The 12,367-nt window shown below is 34.7% G+C and overlaps 1 protein-coding gene across 1 annotated transcript; it reads right to left on the reverse strand.

The window, feature by feature from the left end:
- Positions 1-3,803: 3,803 nt before the first annotated feature.
- LOC113100051 (uncharacterized) lies at positions 3,804-11,981 on the reverse strand. Its single transcript, XM_026264920.1, has 5 exons — positions 11,872-11,981; positions 10,545-10,865; positions 10,135-10,443; positions 9,938-9,988; positions 3,804-4,096 (listed from the first exon to the last, which is right to left on the reverse strand). Exons 1-5 carry the CDS (start codon positions 11,930-11,932, stop codon positions 4,047-4,049), a joined length of 792 nt encoding a protein of 263 aa, XP_026120705.1. The 5' UTR covers positions 11,933-11,981; the 3' UTR covers positions 3,804-4,046.
- Positions 11,982-12,367: the final 386 nt, after the last annotated feature.

Genomic DNA, 12,367 nt, shown 5'->3' on the forward strand with positions numbered 1-12,367 from the left:
TTGGCTCAAGGTTGAGTAATTCTTTGACAGGATGAAATGGTTTAGTTACCCAGATCACTGAGCTGCGCATGCGCTGCTTATAGCACCGCGCTGCTGTGGAGGGAGAAACTTCAGTGAACGAGAAATACGAGTCAGTGCATTGCGTGAACGAGAACGATTCGTTCACTTAAAAGATTCGTTCAAAAAGAACGATTCGTTCACATATGACACATCACTAACACACACACACACCGTGGCAGTGAGCAGTCATTACTCTTGAACCAGTGTGGTTTTAGACATGGAGAAGTACACTTTCATTGACGTATTTGAAAGAATCTTTATTTCTGTGTGCAGTTGCTTGGACTGAAGTTAAGCTTCATGAAAATCATTACATGACAGATGCAGATGATAAAAATGTGTTATACCTCATTCTTTGTGTTTCTGTTTAATAATCATTTGACACTCAGGATAAACAGGCAGATCCAGTAGTAATGAAAAGACCCTGCGGCCTCATGTGAGGACATTATTTTTTTTTGAATTTAAACAAGACTTCGCAAAGTGTCTGTGTGTAAGTGCTGCTTACATGTGTGTGTAAATGAGGTGCAGGTGTGGCAAGGAGATTAGCTGATGAATGAGGTGCAGGTGTAGCAAGTTGTTAGTGATGCAGTGACTCATGGGAGATGTAGTTAGGTTTGGTGCAACAGTATGAGAGGTGCTAGTGTCCATCTGAAGATATGGTTACATCTGGTGGTTGATGGGTGGAATGGTCCTGAGTGGAAGTACTGAAGTTCATGGGCACTCCAGCTAATGATCGTGACACATGTCCTCTATGGAGGACATAGCATAGTGTATGAATATATTTTATTTATATATATATATATATATATATATATATATATTTTTTTTTATTTATTTATTTATTTTTTTTTTCATACGTTATGCTTTGTCCTCCGTAGACGACTTCTTATATGCAGAAACGTTTTGTAAAACATTGCAGTTTTGTTTGCATGTTTTGTGAATATAAAAATTTGTACAGATTACATTTTCCATTGTGCTTAATGATGTACACCTCTGCATGCAGACCCCCAACTGTGCAAATTCATTTATAGATTTAAAACCCATGTTCTGCAGAGTTCAGCTCCAACACACTTGCTTGGACATTGCTACTGATCCTGAATACCTTGCTTAGCTTAGGTGTGTTTATTTGGGGTAGCTAAACTCCACAGGACACTGGCCCTCCAGGAGCAGGACTGAGACACCTAACATTAGCTCTTTACATTCAATGCATGCGATTTATCAACACCTATTACATCTTAAAATGTACAGCTGATGAAAAATACAAAAGTTCCAGATGGACAAACATTAAATGCATAAACCAGTGTTAATAAACTATATCTTAAAAATAAATTTGGATGGGAATGGGAATAGGAAGTTTTAAGTAGCTGTAAAGCTTGAAGTGTGAAGTTTATTCTTGTACACAGATATGGGATATTCATGGCAGTACACATGAAATTCATGTATTTATTTGTCATTTCAACTGATGTAAACAGCCCTTTCTAGTGGACAAGGGAATATTGTTGCATGGTTCGCACTCTGAAAAACTAGACAAAAGCACTATTCGGACGGGATTCGTTTTCTAAACTATGTTTGAGTTTCGATTCTTACCACCTGACGTCTGTGATTTTCATGTACCAATTCAGACGGGATTATCTCCGTGTTTATTACAGAGGTGGGAGGGTCTGATTTGTGCATCTGGGCGTCACAGAGATCATGCGCTCTGCAATTCAGAATGATTGCCTTAGTATTATTACACAATAAATACTAAATGGCTAGCATGGCAAAACCATGTTAATGTGTGGTTCCTTTAGTTTAACTTGTTTTCCTTTTTTTTTTTTTATTAAATCTAATTAAAACATTATGTAACTGAGTACATAAAAGTGAGTAATCTTACCTGATGCTGATATTACAATAGCCGGTATTAACAGTTTTATTTGCCGCTAAGCAAATATATCAAACATCCGCGCGGTAAGAGCATCTACGGTAATTCACGTTGGCCAAAACACACAAGGAAACGCGTTGTGAAATAAAATATCACCGGCAATCACAGACATTCGCATTCGGACGGGATTAGTTTTCTCAGAGGATCACTGAGTTTGCTGAAAAACAGTAGGTAATTTGCTCTGGAATTATCACAGAGGTTGTGTGAGAAAAACACAGACGTGGCAGATTCGGACGGGATTAAAATCACCAAGTACGTCTGTGAAACGCAGATTTCTCTAACGACCCCCTGTAAAACTAGTCCCGTCCGAATAGGGCTAAAGTCTTTAAGCCCTTTCTAGTGGACATTAAGTGTTAAGGCCTTCATTGCTTATATAATGAAAGTCACTAGGATTTTTTGAGAAGGTAAAAGTCTGACCAGTTATACAGCAACGAGTCAGACGAAGATCTGAACTGAATTTGGTTAAACATTAAAGTTCTAGTCGGTGTCAAATCACTCTCATAATAAATAATAATAATGTTCAAATATATGTTGGCTTTCTCAAACCCAACAAAGAAAACTAGAAGAACTATTTGCACTGTATTTATCAGTGGGACAATATTCATACAATACTGTAACCTAGAAATAGTTTAAAGGGGTCACTTTGCCCAGCTACATCTGATTCAAATATTATGCTAATTAACAGTGAGTGGTGGTTTCAGACATTATAGTGCTGCACTCTTATTCTGTCTGAAAGAATAAAAAGACCACGCTGAAGGCGGAGCAATTCGACCAATCAGATGAGAGGAGTGTTTCAGCTCAAGTGCGAAGCCAAAACAATTTTTTAATCTCAAATGAAAAAAATTAGAAAGTGAGCCAAAATAAAATTTTCCATTTGTTAAACTTAACGGAATAACGAATAAATGAGCCATTTTTCCATTTCTTGTTATTGCATTCTAAATAAGAAATGAAATTATCAAAACTTACACGGATCTGGTGCCTGCACAATCCAATCACGTTTGAGAGGGAAACAGTAAAATTGAGGGTTTCCAAAATTTTTCTTTTTTCCTTTTTTTTCCCATCCACACAGAGACGCGTTTCTGTGAATACGCACAATTTTTTTTATCGGATAGGTGTTTCTTCTCAGGGATCCTGTGTTTTGGAAGAGTGAAACCAATGTTTTTTTAAACCGGGTCCCAGAGGGGATCAATTTGAGGACACCGCCTTTGCGTTTTTGTTTTGACAGCGAATCATACTACAGCTAAAAAAAAGAAAGAAAAAAAAGTTTATTTCATAATGATATTTTCCCCCTCATTTTAAATATTATTATACAATGATAGGATAAATCTTTGTTATTTTTTAAATGAAAGATCAAAGGATTAACAATGCATATGAATTTGCATATGTGTCTGATTTGTGATGGTTCTTGTTCACAGAGGCATAAAGTTGACTGCAGTTTTCCTGAGCTCCAGCTTTTGTTCCTCTGATGGAAGCGTAAGTCACTTTATCATCACAGCGAACCTGAATCAACATCACAGTCTCTGTTTCAACCCACAGTTATTACAGAATGAGGTTTGAGCTCAATTCAAGACAGATTTATATAAGAATAAAACTAATACAGGTCATGTTGAGGAAGATCAAGAACTGTTTGCTCACCTTGTTCTTCTTGGATATATTATTTATTGTACGCAGTAATAACCATAATTCACTTCATCTGTCTGCACCAAAACACGAGTGAAGACTCATTATTTTACTGCAAATGTTTAAATCTAATATCTGTAAAAACTTCAGGTTCAGTCAAAATCTATCACACAAACATGATGAAATAAAAAGGTGATGACAGGAATAACTGTTAAATATAACCAAATACGAAAATAAACATTAATAACTGAAGATTAATCATACTGTTCACTGTGAGCAGGACGAATTGAAATGTTGATTGCGTCATTGTTTCCTTTATATTTCTTTCTATCTGTGAGCTTTAGAGCAGAAACAGTAGAATTACACTAACTTGTCCTGATCTAATGTGAGTAATAAGAGTGTGATATTTCAGAGTCAGTCTTTTGTGGAGTTTATGGTTATTAATAACTCATAGATCAACAAAACTCACCACAGAGTCATCAGTCTTTCTTCTGACATCTGAAAAATAATGACATGAGAACAGTTATGATCAAACCGTCTCTAATGCAGATGACAATCAGTTTCTAAAAGAGTCTAGAAGAATTCTAGTGCTGGAATAGAAACATCATATCTGTTAACTCAACATTCTTAAAAAAACGCTGGGTTGTTTTTTCAACCCAAATGCTGGGTTGAGACCATTGGATAGGACTTTGGGTTGTTTTAACCCAACTTTGGGTTCAAAACTTGTCTCTTCTATAATCCAGCGGGGCTGGGTTGGGAACATGGACGTGAAGGAGAGCACGCACTTAAGGTTAAGATCGTACGTCTCCAGTGCGAGCAGCCGCCATTTTCTCAGCGTGAAAGAAGCGAGAAGCGAGTGAAAGACATAATGCTAAGTAAAGATCCAAAGTGTAAAGTAATCGTTTTGTTTACCCAGTTGTATGAAAGGCGGAAGGTTTTATGAAAGGCGGAAACAAAGGAGCTTAACGTTATATAAAAAATGTTTTCGCCTCAGAAACGGAAGACTTAACAACCTCATTTAATGTTACTGAACGGAAGAGGTACTTTTAATATAACGGTCGTGAATGTCTTATGTCATATTTACATAAGATTCTACTTTATCTGCACTTTTTGAGGCGTTAATAGACGGTTATGGTTACGGTCACACTCATTTTTTTTTTGCGGTTAAACTGAATGGGTAACACTTTAGAATACTGTTTCTTACTTACTACATAACTAATAAGGAATTATTGAAGAACTAACAGGTGATTATTCATTAACACTTAACTCACTACTGTTAACTACTAAGAAAGATGTGTTAACTAATCAGTATGTAATATAATTTTATGACTATGTTAAGTAACAGTTAGCTAATCAATAACTAATGTATTCTGTCATACCTCCTGAAGAACTACTATTAATTATCTACTAGTTAAGATTCAAGAAAAATAACTATGAAGTAACTACTAATGAACAGTTTTAAACAATTACATTGAATTGTGACCCTTTCATATAAATTTTATTAGCAATAGTAGTAGTAGTATAAAAATGCAATATTAATAAATGTAATACATTTTATAGAGGTTTTGCCTATGTAGTGAATTGTTTTGTGAGTGTTTTGTAAGAAATCAGCTTCCAATAGGAACCCTACCATGACCCCAGTACCTTGCGATAACTTACCTTAGTTTTTATATTTTATATAAATTATCATTCATTAAATTTCTTTATGTAAGGCAAAGCCTGCGGAAAAGTGATAATACAGGTATCCAATTTGTAATTAATAAAGAATTATAAAATAATTCTGCAGGACTTATTTTGAACCTGAAACATTAGGCCTATTCTAAAGTGAAAATATTGGGAACCCATTAGTAATTAATAAATAATTATCAGATAATTCCTGAATAATTACTTAGAATCTGAAACAGGCAAAGCAAAGCCTGCGGGAAAGTGATAATACAGGTATCCAATTTGTAATTAATAAAGAATTATAAAATAATTCTGCAGGACTTATTTTGAACCTGAAACATTAGGCCTATTCTAAAGTGAAAATGTTGGGAACCCATTAGTAATTAATAAATAATTATCAGATAATTCCTGAATAATTACTTAGAATCTGAAACAGTATTCTAAAGTGAAAACATGGGCAACCCATTAGTAATTAATAATTAATGAATAAATAAATCTGCAGGACTTATTTTGAACCTGAAACATTAGGCCTATTCTAAAGTGAAAATGTTGGGTTACCATTAGTAATTAATAAAGAATTATCAGATAATTCCTGAAGAATTACTTAGAATCTGAAACAGTATTCTAAAGTGAAAACATAGGGAACCCATTAGTAATTAATAATTAATGAACAAATAATTCTGCAGGACTTATTTTGAACCTGAAACATTAGGCCTATTCTAAAGTGAAAATGTTGAGAACCCAGTAGTAATTAATAAAGAATTATTAGCTAATTCTGCAGGAATTACTTAGAACCTGAAACAGTATTCTAAAGTGAAAACATAGGGAACACAATAGTAACTAATAAAGAATTATCAGATAATTTTGCAGGATTTACTTAGAACCTGAAACAGAATTCTAAAGTGAACCTATTAGTAAATAATAATAAACTACATCATTTTGACTGAAATCTTGGTTATTTCAGATGAGAACATTTCTTAATACAGCATATTTTATTCCATTTTAACATGTATACTGCCCACATTCTAACTAATTTAACAAACATTTCATAATCAAAAGTTAAACATTTAGAAGCAAACAAAATCCATATTTCATTTCCATTATAAGCTAATAAGTGGGCTGTAACAAAGTTGCTACCGTAGTAGTTCTTTGTACTTGTCCTTTTACTCAAGTAATTTTGAAAATGAATAGGCCTACTTTTTATTTTTACTGGAGTAATATTTAATTGGGGTATCTGTACTTTTACTCCAGTACTTGATTTGTGGGCCACAGCCTGATTATTATAGTGATTATTTGCGTAAAACTGTTCATTAGTAGTTACTTCATAGTTATTTTTCTTGAACCTTAACTAGTATATAATTAATAGTAGTTCTTCAGGAGGTTTCACAGAATATATTAATTACTGATTAGTTAACTGTTACTTAAAACAATCATAAAATTATATTACATACTGATTAGTTAACACATCTTTCTTAGTAGTTAACAGTAGTGAGTTAAGTGTTAATGAATAATCACCTGTTAGTTCTTCAATAATTCCTTATTAGTTATGTAGTAAGTAAGAAACAGTATTCTAAAGTGTTACCACTGAATGCACGTTAGTCTCCTAAAGGAAACAGCATTGTGTAGTAAAGACGAGCATAATTATGTTGAGGCTGTTGAAGTGATAACTGTTAAAAGTATGTTAATATACTTATTACATGTAATATTTCAGACTTGTCTAGCTCGTGTCGTCATTGTCCCAGCGCCGAGAGTTAAAGACACAGAAGCTGTTTGTGTGAGAGTCGCAGACTGTGTGAGGAGGAGGAGCTGTTCTTCTGAAGAGAGGGACAGACGGGTTTAAGGAGGGTAAACTTCAGAATAACATCAAGTTAGCTTTATTTTTACTAAGACTAAAATAATGTTTGTTTCTGTAGATGTTGAAATCCAGAGACAAGATAACTTCATTTTTTTTTAGAAAATTAATGTTTCTGTTGTGTCCTTCCTGTTTACTTCACATTTTGATGCAACAACAGTGTGATCACATGTTCATATTTTATTGAAACGATTGATGTCCCTCTTTGCAGAACTCAAACTAACTGGAGTTAAGGGGACAGAAGTCTGCTTGTGTGAGGAGGTGGTTTTCTCAGCAGAAAGATAAGGCAAGTAGCAGTTTAAGGCAAGTAAACTTCATAATGTCATGTTATCAGTTATCAGTTGTTGTTGTTTTTACTAAGAGTAAAATGTTTGTTTTTTGTTTCTGTAGATCTATACAAAAAAAAAAAAAAAAGGTTTTATATATATATGTATATATATATATATATATATATATATATTTTTTTTTTTCCCAACACTGAAGGACGGAGATATTTATACTATACCCTACTGAATAACTGGAAAAGGAGAGGCTTGGTGGAGGAAATGGGGATTATTGTTTCACTGACTTTGATCCACCTGAGTTTGTGTGTGTTTGAATCACCTCAGGAGTCGGTACGAATCCAATATTCCCGGGAGTTTCTTTTACGATGGTACAAGCCTAACAACGTGAAACAACCCGCGGGATTTGGCTATCCTGATTTGGGAAGTTTTTCACCTGTTGCAGTTGGACAAAAACAAAATCGCTCGCGACAAAATGGCTCTATATTTAAATTTCGAAAGAGAGGACGGAAAGGAGGTGTTCGTCAGAAAATGAAAAAAAAAAACTAATTCTTTCTAAAACTCCTCTCCCTATAATTTTGTTAACGAATGTGCAGTCTTTGCGTAAAAAGATGGATGAGCTCCAAGCTATGGTGAAATTCCAGCATGACAACAGAAAAAAATAGTGCAACTATCTTTATGAACTGTATAATTATATAATGATTTACTTAGTATACATAATATACATGATCGATCCATTGACTGTAATCTGTGTCAGAATCGAGTTTACCGGGACATCGCAAGACATAAATCCCAGTGCTTTAGATGTAGCACTGTTTCATCCTTGTTTTTTTTTTTTTTTTTTTTTTTTTTTTTTTTTTTTTGGTCTAAGTACTCTGTCGTGTGTTTTCTGTGCTTTTTTGGAGAGTTTTCTCATGCAAATGTGTTATTGTGTGTTTGTATTCATGCACTTATGACAGACTTTACTTTTACTTTGTTTTCGCTAAGATCAATCGTTATAGGTAAACTAGGCCCAGAACTTTACACACAGGCAACCACGGCATGTGTAACGCAGGAAAGCGTGTTACTATAGTCTAGTAAAGTAGTGTAGTTACCAATATTATTAGTGTAATGCGTACTTCGTTACCAAAAAAAGTAATATAGTTACTGTAATCCGTTACTTTGTAACTCATTACCCCCAACACTGATAGCATTCTAGAGCCCTGCGGTAGATAGAGACATTAAACAACCACACATAGTGTTGTAAGTGCATCATTTGTAAAAACAATGTTAAATGCTTGTTCTGTGTTAGAAATGGAGTTTACACTCTGTCATTCATACACATGATCACATTCTTTCACACACACACACACACACACACACACACACACACACACACACACACACACATGCGTCTGTTAAATGTTATAATATCAATGTAAATGTTGTGGTTTATTTGTGTACTGTCATGCCAGAATAGTTGGTAAAGAACCTAACTAATTGTACATTTATTGTATAATAGTGTTTTCGTATATTTTTATACAATATATACAATTGAACAAAGTCCAATTTGATCTTACATGTTCAATGCTTTATTAATTTTTTTCTTACATGTTACTTTTTTACTTTTCTCTTGTTTTAAACATTTTCCTTTTGATAATTATTATTTGTGTGTAAACGTGATTTTTAAAATTAACAATATTTGTAGGTTTAATGCCTAGCTCAATTTGGGTTCATTTTGGCCTAGCAGTGTTTCCCCACAGCCTTGCACTGAATTGGTGGCGGCACTCCACGAGTTCATTTTCTTCCAGAAGGAGGCGCTAAGAGCGGCAGAGGAAAGGTTTTCTGAGCTCACAAACACTGCCTTACGCCCGTTTCACACATACTCCGTCTGCAGTGCGTATGCATTGGATATTTTTATACGCACCCATGTTAACGCGTTCACATCGCACGCGGTTGCAGTCCGTCAGTGCGTTCCAGGAGCAGTGCAGCGATCGTTTACGCACCGAGTCTATTTTTGCTGTGCTGCATGCGCTGAATTAAAATGACATTGTTCGTGGTAAAAATTTACATGGATTTCATAATAAATGTATATTAATTAAAGCCTAATGTGTTTCACACGCAACCCATGGGTTTTGGATGGATTTAAAACAAGAAAGAGAGCAACTTTAGAGAAACAAGGCAACATTATATATGCACTTTCATAGAGGCAGAAAAGAAAGAAAGTTCTTTAAGACCAGCGAATCATAGACTTCAATTAAATCATGCAGCTGATCATCTGCAGATCACATGTAGTGAACAAATAAAACAGTTTATCATTGCATCTGTGTTCACTGCATGAAGAAACAACCAAACCATGAGCTTTGCTCTTCAGCACAATGGATGGAAACCACAGAAACTTCAACAGAATAAATCAACATTAGACTCGACTTACAAAACAGATATAACTCTTCATTTTCATTTCTTTATTTCTGTGAATCTGCTCTTTCAGTTTAACTGATTGAATATTGTCAAGAGTATTCAATAAAACTCACAACAGTGAAAGTTAATCTGTGACTGTACCTTGTGTAGACGTTTCTGCTGGAGTCAATGCTGTTACTCTTTTAGTTTGATCTGTAAAGATGATGTTAGTTCAGATTCATCATAGAACATGACGATCATATTTCAATCACTTAACACAAGATGACTCTATCATTATCTATCATTATATTAGCACATCTAAGACTCTTCTACATCTGATCATGAGATTGTTTTCTCACCTGAGATCTTGACAGTGTATGAGACTGAGGTCTGGACTTGATCTCTGTGAGTAATATTACATCTCCACTCTCTGTTGTGATCTTCATTCAGGATTGTTTTCTTCAGAGAGATGATACAGTGATCTGGAGCTGATATCTGATATCTGGAGTCTGAGTTTGTCAGTTTAACACCAGCCTGATTCACCCAGAACAGATCGATTCGCTCAGAACGGATCCAATCATCACAAGAGACTCGAGCAGATGATGAATATGAATACAACTGACAGAAGAGAGTCACAGAGCGGCCTGCACTGATCTCAGATGAAGAGACTGAAACACAGAATAACACACACATCACACACTCTTCAATCATCACAAGAAGATAAATGTAGAATTAACTTTTTAAATTGATCATTTGATCATAAAATTACCATGAAGAACATGCAGATAAACACGAGCATTAGTTCCTTGTTGTTGTCCATTCACATATTGTTGGCAGATGTAAGATCCACAATCTTCTTTTGTGACTCTCTTGATGTTCAGAGAGCAGTCAGACCCCAGACTCAGTCTCTCATGTCTCTCTGTGTCTGTCCTCTTTCTCCCTCCAGCAAACAGTTCAACTGCTGGTGAATAACTGAATCTGTTATAGTTCCATGTAGTTGAGTTACAGCCAGGAAGATCTTTATTACAGGGCAGACGGACATCTTCACCAGAACTGATGAACACATGAGCATCATCCACTCCACTGAGACCTGAAACACAAGAATTATACTATTATTAGAGTGATTATTATTCTATATATTAATAAATGAAGACATAAACACACCATCATTAAAAGATTCAGATCACGCAGTCTTTTTCCTCATTTAAACAGTTCACCCAAAAATTTTAATAAGCCCGTGTTTTACTCACCCTCGAGACATCCTCAGTGTGTTTGACTTTCTTCTTTCTAATTTTCAGTTTTAGGTGAACTAACCCTTTAATGCAAACACATTCTCCAGAATAAAATATTTATAGTATTAAAATGTGAAATGAGATGAGATATTCCTGTGTATCTTCAGCATCATTTCTCCAGTCTTCAGTGTCACATGATCCTTGATAAATCTTTATAATATGCTGATTGATTATTATTGGTGCTCAGTTATTAATAATGTTTTCTATTATTATCAGTGGTAAAAACACTTATTTGATGAATTATAATGTTCAAAAGAACAGCATTTACTTGAAATATAATCTTTTGTAACATTAGAAAGTTTTTTACTTTCAATTGAATGCCTATTTGCTTAATAAATGCATTCATTTCTATTAAACACACACACACACACACACACACACACACACTGAATGGTAATATAGTTCAAGTTTCCCGTATTATTTCTCAAATGTACAAGTGTCAGTGACAGAACTTTTTGTAAGGTTTAGGCAAACTACAGCAGAACAAGAATAACAACAGAAATAAATAAGAAAGGGGCAAGTCAGAAGTTTAATGCAAACACACTCTGTTAAATTAATTGCATTTACATTTATCCAGAATAATGTTTTTCTTGATCAGAGAGCTGTTCGAATCACAAACACACTCTTAACATGAAGATAATTCAGCATCAGATGTTTGAGTGTGAAAGCGTCTAGTTTCAGTGCGTTCAGGAATAATCCAGTATGTTCTGTTTGTAACACAATAATAAACTCATCATGTTCAGATGAACTCTTTCTCAGATTAATTCACTAACTGTCTTGAAGAGAAAACACAGATGTCTTTACCTGTGAGAAGTGAAGAGAGAAAGATCAGTCCCAGCAGACACAAGTGACACTTATCAGCCATCTTCTCTTTCTGTCAGTCTTCCTCTTCATTATATTCTCTCAACTCTTTCTTTAAATACTCTCAGCTCTTCCTGTGTGTGTTCACTTCCTCTGATCTACAGACTGAGTGTTGAAATGCTGCTTTATAGTGAGACGATGCCAGTGCTGCTTGACTTTTCTCTTGGTAATATTGATTAAATATTATATTTATCCTATAGAAGACATTTGCAGAAGTTTTCTAAATGTTATGAAAGCCAGATGTGTTTTGAAGGCCTCATGGTCACATGACTGTAACAGTATGGAGGATGAGTAAAGCTTATTAAACCGTTGACCGCTCGAGTGTAATGTTTGTGCCTCTGGAAACCTCTGGGCTCCTTTAAAGTTTACTTTTAAAAATAGACCAGCAGGTAAACTGCCACAATTAAAGGAGAATCAGAGGAGCTAATGAATAATTGTA

This window comes from Carassius auratus, unplaced genomic scaffold (assembly GCF_003368295.1).
Source record: "Carassius auratus strain Wakin unplaced genomic scaffold, ASM336829v1 scaf_tig00217130, whole genome shotgun sequence".
Classification (NCBI taxonomy): domain Eukaryota; kingdom Metazoa; phylum Chordata; class Actinopteri; order Cypriniformes; family Cyprinidae; genus Carassius; species Carassius auratus.

What these genes read in the sequence shown, in the direction of transcription:
- LOC113100051 (XM_026264920.1), bottom strand. Translation starts at nt 11,932, where the DNA reads ATGGCTGATAAGTGTCACTTGTGTCTGCTGGGACTGATCTTTCTCTCT. An exon ending in TCTCTCTTCACTTCTCACAG is followed by an intron (nt 10,866 to 11,871) that starts GTAAAGACATCT and finishes CTTGTGTTTCAG; the next exon opens with GTCTCAGTGGAGTGGATGAT. An exon ending in ATACACTGTCAAGATCTCAG is followed by an intron (nt 9,989 to 10,134) that starts GTGAGAAAACAA and finishes TCATCTTTACAG; the next exon opens with ATCAAACTAAAAGAGTAACA.